Below are 18,830 nucleotides of genomic sequence, written 5' to 3'. Positions count from 1 at the left end.
TCTGTACCAATGAGAGAAAAGATTCCCAGTCACCACAGCTGCATTTGTTTTGGCTGAAAAACAAGGTTCAGTTGAGAAGCAACAGAGGGTCCTGTGGCACCTTTGAGACTAACAGAAGTACTGGGAGCATAAGCTTTCGTGGGTAAGAACCTCACTTCTTCTGATGCAAGGTTCAGTTGAAATGTTTCACCCAGCTCCAGCCACACCTGATATCCACCAATGGGAGGGTGAGGGAGGTCTGAGTCCAAACCGCTTCCCTTCTTCTCCTGCCTTTGGCATTGACTCCCTCTGTGCCTCAGTTTCCCCATCAGTAAACTAGGGCAATAAACCAACCTTCCCGGGGGCATAGTGTTTGGGAGGGCCTCGGTGATTATTAGTATTGTTCCCTTATTTGCTCTGTGGGCTATAAATACCTAGGGACCCCCTTAGCACAGCATAGCTGTATGGGAGACAATTGTACAGAGGGGGGATGCAGGATTCCTAGAGTGGAAAGCCAGGAGACCAGCAGCCCTCGGGGACAAGCCGTGCCAAGGGGCTGGGGGCAGGGGCTGGCAGCATGCAAGGTCCGCGGAGCCAGTAAGGAACGGGTGGGAGCAGCATCTGTGCCCGGACAGAGCTCAGTGTCCCGGCCTGATCTTGCGCACGCCCCCCTTTTGCCCTCCCCTTGCTTCGGATAGACATTATTTATACCTAGGAAAATATTCAAGGGCTTCGCCCATTCCTCATGCTGGAGGGGCCTGATTTATGGGATGTTACAGGGAGACAGTCATACACAAGACAGGGGGAATATTTTACGGGGCTCCAATGTAAACAGCGCTGGAGCAGAGCCCCTTTTTATGGAGTCCCTGTACTGACATGGAATCTGACAAGGGCCTGATTTACAGCCCTATTTAGATAAGGGAGCCCGGGGCCGGGCTAGCGAATGGCGTCAAGGTCACAGGACGCACCAGGATAATGTTTCGCTGGGCCGCAGATAAGGCGATCCTGTCTACACCGCCCAAGAATGCAGCCTCGGCCCGGGGGAAGCACCAGCCGCCTCGGCTCCCAGCGAGCCCCAGCGAGCCCAGCCCCTCGGGCAGCAGCCCGGGTGCACTGGGGTGGGCAGGGCCGAGGAGCCGGGGGCTGCACAGGTGATGGGAGCCCAGCCTTGGGGGCAGCTGGCAAGACACTCCTTCTGGGGGGGATGGGAAGGGGTCTCCATTTCCCCTCAGAGAATGCCCACCCAGGCAGCTGGCAAGCTGGGGGGAGCGTGAGCCTACCCAGACCCCCCCAGAACAATGGGCTCGGATCCGTACCCCCCAACACCAGTGAAGGCAGCAGGGAGATGGGTTGGTGCATGTGTGTTGCCTGTGGCCCTGTGTATGTTGCCTGTGTGCCTAGGTTTACTCTCGGTGTGTGTGGTTAGCTGTCTGCGTGCGCTTGTTGTGTGCGTGTATTTGTTTTCCCTGTTGTGTGTGTCCCTATAGATCCACAAACACACCCGTGCCACAAAGCGGGCACCGTGGCAGGCTGGCTTTGATCCGATGAGCCAAGTTCTTTCCGGATAAATAAACCTGGGAGTGGAGACTCCCTCCCGCAATTGTGGCAACCACCACAACGCAACAACAAGCCCACTCCGCGGCAGTGGCGTTCGGGCTACCCACGCGGCGAGCTGGCACCCGAGGGGCGCAGGGGACTCGCGCGCAGCCCTCGCCCCTTAAGTTTACACAGACACACCACACTGACCTGCTCACAGGTGAGGAGCGGGCGCTAAGCGGACTGGGTTTGCAGAAAGCAGGTGTAGACGCGTGGTTCCTCCCGGAGATCGGACCCATAATCCCCCTAGTCCGAAACCTGGGGTGTTTTCACAACCCTGTGAGTAGAAGTGACATTAAAGAAACTCGGGGAAAGTTTGAAAAGTGCTAAATTTAGACTGGTCACAAACGCAATCTGGTTGAATGTAAACGGTGTTGGAGTGGCAAGACCCCCCCTTTTCACTTGATTAGAACAAGGAGGGTTAGAAGGATTTTCCAAAGGAAAATCAACCCGCGGGTCTCGATATTTATTCAGCTGATCGCCTCCAAATTCACAAGTTACAATAAGTTTCTTTCTTTCTTTTCTTTTCCTTCCTTCCTTCTTTTTTTTTTAAATCGTTGGTTAAAAATAAAGCCAGAAAACTCTGGGCTAACGCGTGATCTTTGGTGGAAAATTACTCCGCTCTGGGGCTGACTGGTTTAGCTGTATTTTCTATGAAGATACAGCCTCGCCTCCAAAGCACACCCACCGCCCTCGGCTCCCCGCAGCAGCCCAGAGCCGGGAAGTGGCGACCAATCCGGGGTGCAGCCGAGGGCTAAAAAGATGAACGTGGTTTTTTTATGGAATATTTTCTAGGGTTGGGGATTTGTTAATGCCTTTTGGACGGCCCAAGTCCTGGCACCGTGGCTCGTATAAATCAGAGCTTTCCAGGGTAAGGAAAAGGTTTAGCAGCCAACCCAGTCCAGCCTATTAAAGGGATAACAGAATCAAATGCGGAGGTTGCAATCGTATATTTGTATCTGATGCAGGAAAAGGCCAGGATGAAATGTGGCTCCCCGTCTCCCCCCCCACACCAGCTGTGAAGTTCGGGGCATTCCAGAGCTCTTCAAACTACCACGGATGCCTGGCAACCAACTGACAGTCGAGGTGGAATGTCTCAAGCATCCGAGCTGAGACCAATGGGGACTGCTCCGAATCGAGCCAGGGCCTGTGGCACGGCGGGGGTTAATGAAATGCCCCTGTACACGCTTCCCTTCAACCCCCAGGTTTCATAAACCCTTTCGCCCAACTCGCCTACTCCCTTATCAATGAGATTCCTTCGGCACAGCCTCGCTGTTAGGTCTGGGTGGGTCCAACCTCTGATTAGATAAATGAACCTGATATTTCTCTTCTGATTCAGGGGAAGGGCAGCGCGGATGGGAGCTAAATGATGCCCAAAACAGGAGGGTTCACTCTCCATACTTTGGGCGAGGAAAAATATGACCAGACTCAGGATAAAGAGCGCGTCTTCGGAAGTGCAAGGAGACTGACTCGCCCCCCTCCCCCAAAAAAGCAGAGAGGGGTCCCATGGGTGGCTGGGAATTGATATAGGGCGCAGATCGTTATTCAGAGGATCTGCTTAAATCCCACTCGCGATTAAATCCCTCTCTCACAGGGCAGCAGCCGCAGGTACAGAGAAACAGCCGCACACCCGCGCTGTGTGTGACCCTGGTATATACACAACGCGGGTAGCGAGCAAAGAAAAGCGCTTCTGGGACCTCTCTCCTCCGTGGCCAGATACAACGCGGGGCATTAAAGCCTTTGCTACTGTACGGAGCGAGGTCCGGAGCGAGCCCAGCTGAGTTGACAGAGCTTTGCAAAGGGGTGAGGGCGACAGACCAGCCCGCGGGTGTCAAAGGCAAAGCCAGGCCCTGGTTACCTTGGGCGTGGGTATCAAATATTCGTAGCCCAGGCGCGCTGCTTGGCAGGCTGGCTTTTGGCGAGGCGCGTTGGGGGAGAGTCCAGGAGCGAAGCCAGGCTGCGGGGAAGGGGCGGCTGTGCCTACCCGCTTTGAGAGGCAGGTCGGAGACGGGACCCTGGGGCCATCAGCCCAGAAATGGCCTTGGACCTGAAGCCATAGCTCCGATTAGAAAATCGTTGGATTGAAACCACCGGCTTCACCTGGGGGGAGGGGAGGCTGACAAGTATTTGTTAGGAAAAGTCTTCTCATGAGAAAGATTTCCCCTTCTAGTGGGAAACGGGAAGTGGGGGTGGGGGGACTAGGATACTCAGTATTTTCCACTGAACGCAGGGGTCTAATGCCGCCTAATTTAGATGACCAAATAATCAATAACAAATGTTTCCAGCGCACTCATTGAAGGGGGTTGTAAAAGGGGGAAAGTTTGCACCATATAAGAACAAAGCCACACACAAAAAGAGGGGAGGAGGGGATCCAGAAGTATAAGGCTAACCTGTTTCTTATGCCCCAGATATCAAAGGCAAGGATTCAGGGCTGGCAAGCCATCGCCAGGAGCTGTATTTTTAACCCCTCTAATGGCATTTGCGATATGGAAAATCAGAGTGGCCCAGATCCGACGTAGAGGAAGATTTAGCCCCGAGACTTGCTGGCTTTTAAACTCGGATTGTAACAAATCGCTCTAGAAAATAGCAGGCGTTTAAATGGCTCCCGAATTCGCTGGAGACGACCCGGGAGCTGCGATTGAAATAAGTCAAATAAAATTTGTCATCTTTAAAATGTAAAAAGACATTAATGGTCTGTTAGGTCGGATGATTAATATAAGCGCCTGAAAACAACCCTAAAACATTTCCACCCTCAGCGAGAAGATTAATCATTGGAAAAGGTATTTAATCGTTAACATACCTCTCTGCCCAAACGCTGCAACAAAGCAGCGGGCTTGGCTGGCTTGGCAAACGAACGGTTTTTCCTCTCGCATAGGTCTGATTGCAAACACACACACACACACAAATGCAGCGCCCAGATGTGTGTGTTTAGATACACGTCGACACACAGCTAGACACAGTACATTGACGTGCGCACTCCCAGAACTATACACTGTGGAGGTTGCCAGAGAATGGAAGAACACCGCTCTGGTTAGGAGACCGATATTAGATGGAATAGCACATCTCTTTGCTGCGTATTCGTTCGTTAAACTTTCTACGAGGTTTGGAAGGAGCAGAGCGCAATATACAGCAGAAGCCAATTAATTACCAATTACGGTTTTATTTTGCCCTTTGATTTCACAGCCGTTTCTGGAAGCCGCAAAGGATTTCGTTGTTTTGGTCTCATTTAGAACGGTGTAAATCCGGAGCAAGCCCCTTGCCTCCAGTTGGGTTACTCCGGATTTACACGGGGGTGTAGATGCAATCGGGATCTCGGAATAGGCATGTCTTGCTGTCCATTCCCTTTGCTCTCTGTGGATCCCCAGGTCCCTGGTTACCGCGGGACAGTACCCAGGGCCGTCCCCTTACAACAATATTTTCAGACCATGAACCCAGGGTGCCCATGGGGGCAACTCCTTAGCCACTGCACCCGACCGACCAGTTCCAACCCAGGCAAAGTTTCACGGGGTTGCCAATTGATGCCAATCGTGCCTTGTTCCAAGGAGCTCCACAGAGCCCCGGCATGTCGGGGGCTGTTTAGGGCTGACTAGTCCCAGGGCAGGGCGGATTCACAGCGCCCAGGGACCCGGGTGTGCTAGGCTGGGGCACAGGGATAGCCCGCACCTGAGGATGTGAAACCTGGGCAGGGCCTTGGCTTTCCCAGCCCATCTCGGAAAAGTGCAGCGCAAGGGGGATTGTGGGGCTTGAGGGGGAATATTTCAGGGCCCGATCCTGTGCTCTGACCCAAGAACCCCAATCCCATCGAGCTGCAGGATTTGGGCCCTCACCCCTCTTCAAACAGGCGGCCGGGCTTTTCCCAGCCTCTGCGGAGCCCTGCACCAGCGACCCTCGGGCTGCGGCAGCTCGCCTCTAGCTGAGAGTCTCCAAAACACTGGACAGCAGGCCAGCAGCCACCGAACGAGGCCATTAGCCGCCCAGAATCCGGATTTAGAGCTGCTGGCCAGGAGAATCCAAGCGGACAGAAATGCACCCAATCCGAACGAGCAGTAATACAAAATGCAATCCGATTTATGGTCACCATACCATCGGCGACGTTGCATAATGCGCGCTCACACACACACACACACACACACACACACACACACACACACACACACACACACACAGAGTGTGAGGGCAGATCTACCCCCCAGGGTAATTACAGGGCAGGATCTGCCCACTTTAACTGCTTGTGGACTCCAGTTCATTGACCCCCGTCATTCACGCGTGTCCCTGTCCCGCGAGGGATCTGGGGACATCCCCCCTCGTGCATTCACACCCGTGCGCACAGTCCCGCCCGTGAGTCACACATTCTTAAGCCGTGACGGTAACAGTGCCCAGATGTTCGGCATCATCACACCATTACCCCGCGCGCTGCCCCGCAGGAGGGGCCCTGCTCAGCCCCTTAACCCAGCGCAGGGTGCTGGCTGCGCCCCGGGGATCTGCGGGCAGGGCCTTGGGGCCATTCGGAGTAGGGGGTTCGCCTGCCCAAAGCGAGCCCCCAGGGGCAGGAAGTGTGTAGGGGGGTGGGGGGGGGGAGCTCGTTTGGAAATGCCCGGCTTTAGGGCCAGGTGCTAGATCCATGTAGGTCCTTGCTCGGGCAGCGTTCCCACCAATCGCACCCACTCGGTGCGAGCCCAGGCGGACTAAGCCCCGCAGGCCTGGGCCCACAGGGAGCTGGGTCTCGGGAGGCTCCTGGCCTCCCCGATTTCAGCCTCTCTACCATCCTACCAAGGCTCGGCCCCCAAACCAGGGGCGGACCGAGCCTAAGAGAGCCCAGAAGTTGTGTCCTGCCCTAAGAGAGGGGCTGTGTGGGGCCCGGTTCGATGCCCACTGTCCCACCCTGCGCGTTCAGGGGCCTGGGCTTTAGGGAACCTACCGAGTCCAGCACGTCCCATTACTGCCAGCGGCGAAGCGCTCCTCCAGGAGCGGGACCCGGACACACATCTCGGGGGGACCTCTCCCTTGTCCAGCTCTGCTGCCGGGAAACACGGTCACGCCAACCTGCCGGGCCCCGCCGCCTGGCTTCACCCCACATCGTTCCACCGTCTCCGACCCCCGGGGTCCCCCCAGGCTGGGCCAGAGACGGGGGGAGGAAACCCGCCCTTGCCCCTTGGTGCTTTCAGCGACTGGCTTTCAAACGTTTCCCTGCCGAGCTCTGCAGCCCGATTCAGTCCGTTCCCAGCCCTCCCCGACCCGCTGCGGGAGATCCGGGCTGCATGACCCGTGTGTACGCGCGGGGGTAGATTTCCTTCGGATCGAGCCCCCTCCGGGAAGCATAACCGGGCGTGGGAACGCGGACCCTCCTGTGGGGACGGGGGTTAGAACCACACACACCTTTTAAGCCCATTTAGCGCCCCCTCCCCGTTCCGAGCCTCGATTCAAGGCCACTTGCCCCGCACCTTTGTGTATTTTTTTTTTGCATATTCGGCAATTTCCAGGGGGCGCAGGATCAGCTGCAAAGCTGGGGTACCGGGGGACGGGATTTGTCTGACCTGGTGGGGGGAGAAGCTGCGGTCACTCGCCCAACCGAGACTGGCACAATTGATCCCCGGGCCCATGAAGAGAGGGAACAAAAGGAAAAGAATCAAACGGGGACCTAGCAAAGGCCAAGGCGGCTCAGACTCCACTTCGCCGCGCTCCTAATTACAAATCCAAGCCGTTCGGTGACCTGCTCAGACAGGGGGAACTATTTGACAAGCAGGAGATCTGACTGCCAGCTCGATAAGTCTGATGGTTCAACGCATCAGAAGCTCCAAGGAGGAAACGCCTGGCTTTCCCCGCGGGCTGCATTTCTCTGGTCACTCAGAGCTTTTGCGTTTACACTTGAACCTACACACACGAGTTCGACGCCGCTTTACCCTGGGGATCGCGGGGCGTTCTAAGCCAGTCCCCTCGCTTTTCTTAAGCAACGCAAACCCTGGACAATGTGTGTCCTTCAAATACAAACTCCAGGGGCAGATCTGCGTGTCCCCAGCCCCGTTTGTGCCAGGACTGATAGGGCTGGGTACAAGTGTACGCTCATCCCGGGCGGCGTCGCTACGACTTTCTTACCACCCGGCCCATTGTGACTAGAATTATGAAACCTTTCAGAGACATCGCTCCCGGGTTGCCTTTTCTCCTCTAGTTCAGCAATTCTTTCCTCGCCAGAAAACAACCCCCGGGAAGCGGGTTTCTCGGCGGGGCTGCCGGGGGAGCGCAGTCGCTCTGTCTGATTTCCAGGATGGCCTTTTATTGCTCCGAGTCAGTGTTTGACACAGACCCCGGTTTACTGGCGGGAGCAAACAGAAAGGTGTGATAAAAGTACTGCGCAAATAAACTCAGCCTGGCAAAGCAAACAGCTCTGGGGCACTTCTCCCTCCTCCCCCCTTCTGCAACGGGCCCTCCCCTTTCCATTGGCTCTGGGGAAAGTTTGACATCAAAGCCCCCTTCCCTATATAAAGGCAGAGCTGGGAGGCTGCAGAAGGGTTAAAAAACCACCCCCCCTCCCACACACACACCCCTTTTCCCCGCCAGCGGAGCTGGGTGCCGAGGACAAACGTCCCAGCAGAGAATTTGCTAAGAAGCCGTCCCAGGGCCTGGCTTCCCCGGCCTGGAGGCGCATCTGAGCTGCGGAGAGTCGCCCAGGCTCGAGGGAGAGCAGGCGGGAAGCTGCCCCGTCCGGCCCAGGGGGTGTTGGAGCAAGCGATGGCCCAGGCTGCCTAGACGAGCCCAGGGCAGGGTAGATCTCTCCAGCCGGGCTCTTTCTCCGGGACCGCTGCGCGCCTCGGGCAGACCATGAACCTGGTGGGGAGTTACCAGCACCATCTGCTCCACGAGCCCTTCCTCTTCAGCCCGGCCTCCAGGTGCCACCCGGAGCGCTCCTACTTCCAGAGCTGGGTGCTCAACCCGGCCGAGGTGTCCCCCGACCTCTCCGGGCAGCCCTCCCCCTACCCCAGCGCCGAGTTCGGGGCGCCGGGGCCCGGCCACGGGCCCAGCCGGCTGGAGGCGCTGAGCAGCCGGCTGGGCCGGCGGAAAGGCGTGGGCCCCAAGAAGGAGCGCCGGAGGACCGAGAGCATCAACAGCGCATTCGCCGAGCTGCGGGAGTGCATCCCCAACGTGCCGGCCGACACCAAGCTCTCCAAGATCAAGACCCTGCGCCTGGCCACCAGCTACATCGCCTACCTGATGGAGGTGCTGGCCAAGGACAGCCAGGCCGGGGAGACCGAGGGCTTCAAGGCCGAGCTCAAGAAAACGGACAGCCGGGAGAGCAAGCGGAAAAGGGAGCCGGTAAGGCCGAGGTGGGAGCCGGTGGACGAGGGGCAGCGCGGGCTAAGGGGAGCAGAGGAGAAGCCGTTGCTCTGGGCTCCCTAGGGCCCTGCCCAGAAAGGTGCCCAGGTCAGTGGGACGCCCCGGTGCATGGGAGGCGTGTACCGCCTCGGCAGCTCTCCCGCATGGGACCTCAGCTACCCTGCACGGGGGGCTGGTTCCACCCCTGTGCCCGTCCCGTTGGTTAGAGGGCAGCGAGCTTTCTGCTGGCCGGGCGAGCCCCGCGCTTTGCGAGCTCGCCCGGCAGAGGCAGTTCAGGCGAAGGTCCAGGGGGGTGGTATGTAGCGGGATTTCCCGCGGCTCTACGCCCGGCCACACCGAGGGCAGCAGATAAATGCTCCCGCAACCTTACCGCTGGTGATGCGCGCAACGCCGCCGCGCAGGTTGCGAGAAGATTGCTCTGTTGCACGGGATATTAGATTGCAGCGCGGATGCGGCTAGGCGCGACCGACACGCTGCGCTGGGGTTTTATTCTGCGGACTGGAGCCTGGGTTTATCTTCGCCAGAGCCCAGGGCAGGGGGCTCCGTATTGCGATTTCCCCCTGCGGTCTAAACGGTCCCTGTTTAATCCCCCATCGAGTCGGGCTGCTTCAACAGTTCGCACCTTTCTTAAGGGGGAGGCGGGAAGCTTTTAAACATTGCAAATGGGAAATCCCCACCTCCCCTCCCTCCCCAGCCGCCAGGCCTTGCACCAGTTCGGGCTAGTTGGAAAAGTGGGGGAGCGCCTGGATGCGATGGGCGGCCCCAACTTCCCTGCCGGCCTTCCAGGAACAGTCAGACTCGGGCCCTTCCTTCGCGGCAGTGTTTTTACGAGTCTTTTTTTTTTCCTGGACGCTGTAAACAAAAACTTCGCCGGTGGTGGGAATCCGAACCCCACTGGGACACCCGAGCTTCGCCCCAGACCATTTCCTACCTAGCGAGGGAGAGGGAGCGCGGGATACAGTCAGCCTCCGTTACAGCCCCACTGAGCGGGGCCGTGACACTGTAACCCCGGTCATGTTCTAAACACAGGCCGATAAACGCGTCCACACAGCGAATCCCAGCCTTGGCGCTGGTACTCCCGTTACAAACCCGATTTGGGGGAACCGCCGCCACCTCCTGCCACCTTTTCTTTAACCCCCAAATCAAGGGCTTGTTTGCTTACATTTCTCAACCGGCGCGCTGCGCTCTAGTCCTGATTTTGAAACGAAAGCGGCAGCCCAGGCGACCCCGGTGCTGACCCGCCGCTCATCCAAACCCCGAGAACGTCTCCGGGCTCGGGGTGTGTCAATAATCGAATCCAAAGACAATTCGCGGATCGATTAACACACAAATACACCTTGATTCCCCGCCTCGTTGGCATGATTATCCCCAACGTGCCTCGCTGGTGGGAAAGGGCCGCATTTTGGAGGAAAAGACCCCAAATAGCCTCGCTTTTAAAAAGGACCCTGTCTTTTACCGTGGCCGAGGAAATCATTTCCTCACCCAACAAAACCCGGAGCACCCTCCCGTTTGCGGGAGCTTGGTATTTTTCAAGCGCAACTCCTTGTTTTCCTCTCATTGAAAGGAACAGAACCGCCTTGGCGCTTAAAGCGAATAGTGTGTAATTTACTAGAGCCCCGTCGTATTTACCAACAGGAGCGTGGATTTACAATAACGCCGCGTTCCCTATTTAGAAAAGCACGGCGAATAAAGGCAAATTTATGGCTCTGCCCCGATCTCTAACATTTATAAACAGTAACACAATATACCCTTGTATTTACAGCACTCGCCTGAAATATACAAACAGTGGTATACAGTAGAACGCAGCCGGTTTGATTTGTTTTTCTTATTAAAATCCTTGCTCGTAAATATTTGGTCTCTCCCCCCGCCCCCTTCATCTTTTAAATTTATATTTATTTTTGTTAAGCACTTACCCGTGTTTCCTTTTGTGTTTTTCCCCCCCTTTGGCTTTGTGTTTTTCTGCAGCAGCCTGAAGTCTACTCGCATTCCCTAGGCCATGGAGAGAAAAAGCTCAAAGGAAGGACTGGTTGGCCTCAGCAGGTCTGGGCTCTGGAGTTAAATCAGTGAGAAGAGAGACACAAATCAAAGACTGAACTCATTTTTAAAACCGATTCGGAAGATTTTTTTTGCCCCCTGAGCGCTCGTCAGGCTGGGAGTGTAACCAATCGCTCTTATCATGTGCAATGTTTAAGAAGGAAAAAGGGTTGGAGATGGGGAGAAATCCAGGAGGGGGGGGATATGAAGAACTGGGCAGGAGGAAAAGAACTCGTGAGAAACAGGGTGACTCTAGTGTAAACGAAACACGCTCTGCTTGTTCTAAATGCTCCGGAATTGGAATCGCTTCCCTACCTTATTTTTCCAGTGGCCTTAATTTTCTCCTTGCTGAAGGCATCCCCGGGTCTCGGTCTCCTTTCTCCATAAAAATGAAACGGATGCAATATGGATTCTCAGCAGAAACACAAATAAGAGCGGTAGGCAGGACCCTTTCCTGCCTGGGCAGTATGGGGCGGATTCTGATCATGGTGGACATGCAGAGGCAGTAATATCGGGAGGTAGCCCTGTGAGGTGAGTGAATGCAGGATCGGGACCTAATGCAGGGAGAGCTGCTTGGATCGAATGAGCCCTCAACTAATTTTTTTTTGTAACCTTTCAGTTCATTTATTTTGTAACCAGTGTTTGGTTGGCTCCTGCCCTTCCGCCCAACAGTCTGAGGGAAACACCTTGTTCTTCTTTTTGTAAATACAACCCCCACGTTGTGGAAATGTGTTGATGTATTTAAACTACCTAACGCATTTGGGAAGTTTCCTGTGCCGGGTTTTCTACCTCAAATTTGTATGACCACTTGCCGAGAAAACAGGTTCGCCAAGCCAACTATTTATGTGGATTAAAAAAAAATAAATAAAAGTTTTATTAAAACGGACTTTCCCCTTTTCGGCCAGAGCGCCGTGCCTCCAGGGCTGGCCCATCAGCCCGCAGTCAGATGCTTTGAAATGGACAAGGACAGAGGCGTTCTCTGAACGGCTAAAACAGGGTGTGTCTTTTAAAAACGGATTTATATAAAATACTAAAATTAGCATTGATCAACTGACCCCTTTCGGATTGTAATATAGATTTAATAGTGCACGAGGTGTGTGTATATAAAACAGAGCAGATCTGGGTTCGGTAGAGATGTAGAGAAAGCTACATCTGATAATATTAGAGCTATGTAGAATACTGTGGGCTCTAGAGATAATTAAATCTACATATCTAGATTATTATGTGCATATATAGTATAAAATCTATACAAGGATGTTACTAGCAGGGGGCTGGAACAATTTATAGAGTGGAGGTGCTGAGAGCCATTGAACCAAACTCTAAACCCTGGATATGATGGAAACCACTTCAAGCTAAAGGGTGCTGCTACACCCCCAGCACCCCTGGTTCCAGCATCTTTGCCTACTATTCTCTTTATATTGCAGGGATACCTGGAAGCATCACTTAGTTTGTGGCTTTGGCCCTGTACTGATATCTTTCCTGTATCCAAATAGATATCAACAAAGAGGAGAGCTGTATCAAGTGAGATACAGTGTATTAGATATAGATGTCCCTCCCACTCACCTACAGTATATATTCCTTTAGAAATATATAGTTACTATATATATTGACAGCAGATTAATAGATTTAAGGCCAGAAGTGTCCATTATGGGCATCTAGTCCGGCCTCCTGCATAACAGAGGCCTAAGCATTGCACCCAAAGATATATGTGTATTTTTATTAAATTTATGTGTGTATTTTTATTATATAGGCATCTAAATATTCATACAAAATACAGACATTATATTACCAATCTATCTAGATCTATATCTAGAAGTAATATTTATTGTATGGTCACATATTATATTGATTTGAATATACACATACACTCATATAGCCAGCACACACATTGTGCAGCGTACAGATGTGTGGGGATGTGTAGCATCTCTCGGTGTATGTATAGTCATCTGCACACACAGATCATTACTGGCGGGGAACAAGGGACTTTTCAGAGTCTGAAGGGTTAATCCCCTGTGTTTTATAGGGGTGGAAACTCCATTAGTGTTAATGTGGCAAGTCAAAGGAAACCTTTTTGCGGATTTCAAACGAAACATGGACAAAACCAAATCACTGGCCCCTCCGACTTGTGCAGGGGGATAAATAACCTTCTTTCAGCAAAGCCAAGAGAAGCGAGATCAAAAAGCCGGGCACATTTTAATGAGGAAAAACACCTCTGTAATAACGACTGCGCTGGGACCACAGAGCGCCGGCAGTGTGTGACCCGAAGGGCCGGGCGGCCGTCTGCAAAGGCTGCTGGGACTCTCCACAAAGCCTCTGCTAACGACAAGCACTGAGAAACACCACGATCAGACGGCTCCTGGCGCCCACTCCGCCGCCTAGACCCGGCAGCATGGGGATGCAATCCTACATGTCCCTTCCCCCAGGCAACTGGCCTTTCCCCTTGAATCAGGGCCCTGTGCAGTCACCACACAACCCCCAGAATATTGTGTAATTAGAGGCCGTATCCCTCTCTCATGACACCAGCTTGACCCTACGTAACCTCATTGGTTCCCATGCAGTTATTCCTGATTTACACCACCGTCAGTAAGAGATGGATCAGGCCCCGCACCTAGTTTGAGACGATCGAAGCATCAAGCAGTTTGCCTGGGCGTTTTACCCGTTATGTATTTGCTTATTTAGTGGGCTGCCAACCCAAGGGCCTCTGCCCTTTGTGGGAGCTAGCCAGGCCCCTCCCCCCCCCCAATAGTGCACATGGGGAATGGGGAACATTACAGAGAAAGATGCTCCTTGGAAGGAAAGAGCTGCCTGGGTGCCTTTGTTCATCTCTCTGGAGATCCTGCATCCCTACCGGAGAAAGGATGCCTCACACCCGGCTCCTTCAAGCCGTGCCGGGGGTGGGGAGAAACCCATGGGAGCCAGGGTGAGGGCTGCCCTGATTTCACCTCCTTGTGCATGAGGGACCTGAGGGCCACTTCTCCACAGAATATGTGCAACCTGTCCCTTCCTGCCACACTCACCCAGGCAAAACTCCTGGGGAAGCCCAGGGGAGTCTGACCTGGGGAAGGACTGAAGGATTAGACCCTACAGTGATGGGGTTTCCTGGGCATGCTTGGGTCCCGATTCAGCTACGTGTGCTTTTAGGCCCCATCCCCAACCAGCACAGCACTTAGGCACATGCTTAAGTCCCACTGATAGACTTTAAGGGGACTGAGGTGTGTGCTTAAAGTCAGGCCCATGCTTAAGTGCTGTGCTGAACCAGGGAGGACGGTCAAACTGGGGTGTTAACCCCGAGTGTCCTGCCTCCCTTGCTCAGGTGAGAAGTCTTATGGGGGACGACAACACAGCAAAGAAAACCCCATGACAGCAACTCTCAGAGCCCAGGTCAACTGGCTCAGGCTCCCGCTACAGGGCTAGAAAGAGCCATGTCGCCGTTCGCCTCACTGGGTCTCAGAGCCCAGGCTCCAGCCCCAGCCTGAACGTCTGCGTGGCTATTTTTAGCCCAGTGGCGCGAGCCCAAGTCACTCGGAGACTCGCTGCCGCAGGGTTTTTTTGGCTCTGCAGATGTCCCGTTAGCTCACTGGCTTCCACTCAAAGCCTGCACGGCCCCACAGTAAACACAGAAGTGAGATTCCTTATGGGATTTGGAGAAGAAGGAAGTTACCTCTCTGCTTCCACGCACCACAGACACCACACGCTATTCTGATCCAGGAATCTCCGACGCTGGAGACTAGCTCTCCCCTTCCGTCGCTTCCCTATCCACCCAGAGGGTGAAATACAACCCTTTTCACAAGCTTAAACCCTGCTTGAGTCACCGATGCTTAGCAAGAGCGTGACGCTGGATTCCCCCCCCCCCTTGTTTCATGTGCCCACGTTTGGTTATTGGAGGGTTGTTTCGGAGGCCTAGCTGCACACACAGGTTTGGGGCCCAATCCTGCATTCCCTGTCTACTCCAAAGTGCCATTCAAATCAGTGTCAGCGCGGAGGGGCCTGTGGAAGACAGGACCGCACCCTTGTTAGTGGAAGGGTTATTCCTGCTCATGACCAGGAACGCCAGGCCAGGCGCATTTTTGCTCTTGAGAGCGGAGCTGAAAGCAGCGTGCTTTCGATTTAAAACTAGGCCTGTGCTCTGGGGCGCCCACAGGCTATGCACAATGGGTTGTGAGAGTTCTTTGGGTGTTGCCCGTGGGAGCTGGCCTGTTTCAAACGCAGTGTACATCAAACCCATGGACTTGGACACTAAAATGCCTTATGGAGGATTATCCCCACATCTGCAGAACAGCGCCATTTACAAGTCAATAATCAGGTCCATTTCCACTTCCTCCGGGCTGAGAGGGGGTAAGTAGTTCATAGATTTTTAAGGCCAGGAGGAAGCATTATGTCCATTGAATCTGACCTTCTGTGTAGCACAGAGCAGAGATCCCTGCGTCAAGCTCAGCAGCCTGTAGTTGAACTAGAGCATAACAGGGAGCAGCCAGTTATACCAGTACTGATCCTCCAGGCAGAGAGGAGGGGATCACATGGCAGAGAATAGGGGCCAGGTGGGGGGCACAGAGAGAGGGAGGGGCCAAGGGACATGGAGGTGGCAGGGGAAACAGGAGGGTATGAGATGCAGGGGGCTGGGGAAGGGCACAGAAAGGGGTGCAGGGAAGGACAGTGTCTTTTATCCATATGAAAAACTTTAAACACAAAATATTTTCAATATAACACTTGAAATGCTCAGTTTTCCACCAGGATAAAAGCCAAATCTCCCCCCCTCCCGTGTATAACACCTCCCCCCATTTCCCCTCCAATCCTCACGCCATTCACACCCACCCACCTGAGTATAACTACTTCCATCAGACCTCAGCCCCAGGGAGAACTACCCTCAGTTCCCCCTTTCCCCTCACCTGCTGGGTGTAACTACCTCCCTGCCCCCCACCTGCAGATATAACTGCTCCCACCTTACGCCATCCTCACCCACTTCACTCCTCCCAGTATAACTGTCCCCCAGCCCCTCCACACCTCCTACAGACCTGCTAGAGTTTTTAGGAGGGAAGCCCCACTTTGGTGGGCCTCATAAGATACCTGGCTGGGTTCTCTCCTGCAGACCTTGGACACCAGCCTGATTTAAAATGCTGGTGACTCAAGGAAAAAAAACAGGGAAATTCCCAAACAAACACCTTCGTTAGAAAAGAGCTTGGGTTGATACTGAGCTTCAATGGAGCTAAGATAACTCCCTAAAAACCCCTCCCACCACTCCAAAGAGTTAAAAGTCTGTAAATAAACAGCTATGGGATCTAGCCAGTTTGCCTCTGCCATGCAATCCCTCCTGAACCAACAGCACCCCGTGATGCCCCTCCACGGCCAAGTTCATGAGTGGTGAAGCAAATCATCGTGTGCAACCTCTCACCTAGGTATCATGTCCACAGGCGGTGGGCTGTATATTTACTAGGGTGCGATTTAAAAAAAAAATCAATCGTGATTAATTGCCCTTTTAAACAATAACATCAATTTTCACGATACAGATTGCCCTACAGTACTTGTACGAGGAGAACTGAAAAATACTATTTCTTTTATCATTTTTACAGTGCAAATATTTGTAATGAAAAATAATATAAAGTTAGCAGTGTAGACTTTGCATTCTGTGTTGTCATTGAAATCAATATATTTGAAAATGTACAAAAACATTCAAAAATAGTTAATACATTTCAGCTGGTATTCTATTGTTTAACAGTGCGATGACAACTGCAATTAATCACAATTCATTTTTCAATTGTGATTAATTTTTTTGAGTTAATCGCGTGAGTTAACCGCGATTAATCGACAGCCCTAATATTTACATATAGCTTCTGAAACAGACCACCGGCTGGCAAACAACATCCCGAGGTGTAAGACAACCTTTTCTCTGTGGGGAAAGATTTGGCTTTTATCCTGGTGGAAAACTGAGCATTAGTTAGTACTAATCTACAAATAGAAGTAACAGCTGTTGACTGTGGCTTTACTGAGTTTTGTGCCGTAACTACATTTGCCCACTTTTAACAGAGCGAGATAAAGGAGCTTGTTCCAAACGCAGTGTTTCCTTTGTTAATGTAATCCCTATATTATGATTATTGTTATTATTTTCCCACCCCCCCAGTGTCTACATCCAGGATAGAAGAGGTTAGAGCAAGGCCAGCCTAACGCTGAGGAAACATGGGAGCCAAGGGGGAGACCTGACTAGTTCCCTAGCTCATCCTGGGCGAGCTGACTCTGCGTTAGTATTATTTATGACTCAGATTACTGGAGTGCCAGGGGGCCCTCGTTATAGACCAGAGCCGCAGCATGCTAGGCACTGTACAAACGGCTTTGCGTTACTCTCTCTCCGACAAATGGATTGATTGGCCTCCAGCAGGGACCTGTCCAGCCCTCTTCAGCCACAGGGAGAGTCACTGTGAAGCTACATAGAAAATCAGGGTTGGAAGAGACCTCAGGAGGTCATCTAGTCCAATCCCCTGCTCAAAGCAGGACCAATCCCCAGACAGATTTTCGCCCCAGATCCCTAAATGGCCCCCTCAAGGATTGAACTCACAACCCTGGGTTTAGCAGGCCAATGCTCAAACCACTGAGCTATCCGTCCTGGCCCCCGCTACCTTTGAATGTGGGCAGTCGAGGAATATAGAGGGATCCTTAGGGGCTCCCTCACCTCCCAAAGAGCATCTTGTCCATCTAACCACGTGTATCAGGAGTGCTGGCCCATTACTGTCCTATGCACAGCAAACGCCACTAGAGGTGTATGTAAGGGAGACAAGTAGCAGATGCACATTTCATGCATCACCCAGCGACTCATCTCTGCTTTCATGGGGCTTGGCTCTTCTATGACTTGCGTCTTCTTTTTCCTTTGCATTCTTCTCCTCTCCTTCTGAAAGCTGCTTGTTGTTGTTCTAGGTATTTATGGACCTGTTTATCTGATCTCAAGGGAGCCTATTCTTATCTCAGAAGCAGCAAGGGAAGGGTTAAACCAGACAGCCCCTAGACAGCATGGAGCCAAATAAAATACCAGTCTGACATAAAAAAAAATACACTCAGGAGTGAAAAAGGTAAATGAAGGCAAAACCTGAAATTAACAGGGAACGCTTTGCATTTCTGAGTGAACTAATTCCACGGCTCCCTCCGAGGGCTGGGCCTGGGCAGGGGACACAAGCTAACTTGTTTCACTTTCCCCTGGTCTCCTTTAGAAACTACAGAACCTACCTTGTCACTGGAGACAAGGAAAAAAACCCAACCGATACAGTAAGGTAAGCGGCAGCCCTGGGACTGAAGACAGGTCAGCCTGCGACCACATGGATGTGCAAGTGAGGAGATCCCATGAACACGAATAGCCGCCACCTACATCAAGGGGACAAGAGCCTGTTAAAGTGTATAAGAAGGATGGACACACACGTAAAGAGAAAAAACATTCTTTAGAGTTCCACATCAGCTGGGAAAGCCCATCCTCCGAGCTGGCCCTACATTATGATGACAGTAGTAAGTATTATTTTACACAGCACCTAGAGGTTCCAGCTAAGAGCAGGCCTCCATTGTGCTTGGCACTGATCAAACACAGACAGTCCCTGCCCTGAAGAGTCTACAAAACCTAACAGAAAATGTGGGAGGAGAAACTGAGGCACAGAGGGGGGAAAGTGACTTGCTTAAGGTCCCTCAGCAGGCCAGTGGTAGAACTGGAGACTAGAACCCCAAGTCCTGTGACTCACAATCCAGTGCTCTACCCACTGGACCACACTGCCTCTCCCAAATGGCATTAATTTTCACTGGCAGCTCAGGGATAGCGGCCAAGGATGGAAAATGCCACAGAGAGCGAGTATCATCTCTGCCCCTGCTGGGGTTAGGCCCAGGGAAAGATTGCATTAATTCAACCCATGCCCTGCTACACAGTC

At 53.0% G+C, this 18,830-nt stretch overlaps 1 protein-coding gene and 1 long non-coding RNA gene across 4 annotated transcripts; both read left to right on the top strand.

Annotated features, from left to right (window-relative positions):
- The first annotated feature begins 596 nt into the window (after positions 1–596).
- Positions 597–4,117, top strand: LOC122173786 (uncharacterized). Its single transcript, XR_006174618.2, has 3 exons — positions 597–1,735; positions 2,544–3,378; positions 3,984–4,117. It is a non-coding gene; the product is annotated as an uncharacterized LOC122173786 (long non-coding RNA).
- Positions 4,118–8,060: 3,943 nt separating this feature from the next.
- HAND1 (heart and neural crest derivatives expressed 1) lies at positions 8,061–11,842 on the top strand. 3 transcript variants are annotated; one of them, XM_024106814.3, is made up of 2 exons: positions 8,061–8,894; positions 10,873–11,842. In XM_024106814.3, the coding sequence occupies exons 1-2, from the start codon at positions 8,392–8,394 to the stop codon at positions 10,895–10,897; spliced, it is 528 nt and encodes a 175-aa protein (XP_023962582.1). In that variant the 5' UTR covers positions 8,061–8,391; the 3' UTR covers positions 10,898–11,842. The 3 variants fall into 3 exon arrangements, with proteins under 3 accessions (XP_023962582.1, XP_005300082.1, XP_005300081.1); XM_005300025.5 differs by having other exon boundaries at positions 8,065–8,883; XM_005300024.5 differs by having other exon boundaries at positions 8,066–8,883; positions 10,870–11,842.
- Positions 11,843–18,830: the final 6,988 nt, after the last annotated feature.

This window comes from Chrysemys picta, chromosome 8, assembly GCF_011386835.1.
Source record: "Chrysemys picta bellii isolate R12L10 chromosome 8, ASM1138683v2, whole genome shotgun sequence".
Taxonomy (NCBI): domain Eukaryota; kingdom Metazoa; phylum Chordata; order Testudines; family Emydidae; genus Chrysemys; species Chrysemys picta.
Note: the sequence above shows the minus strand (reverse complement) of the source record. Positions and strands in the feature narration are given on the sequence as shown.

Coding starts and splice junctions, on each gene's coding strand:
- HAND1 (XM_005300024.5), top strand. CDS start 8,392: ATGAACCTGGTGGGGAGTTACCAGCACCATCTGCTCCACGAGCCCTTC. Junction 8,884..10,869: donor GCAAGCGGAAAAGGGAGCCG/GTAAGGCCGAGG, acceptor GTTTTTCTGCAG/CAGCCTGAAGTCTACTCGCA.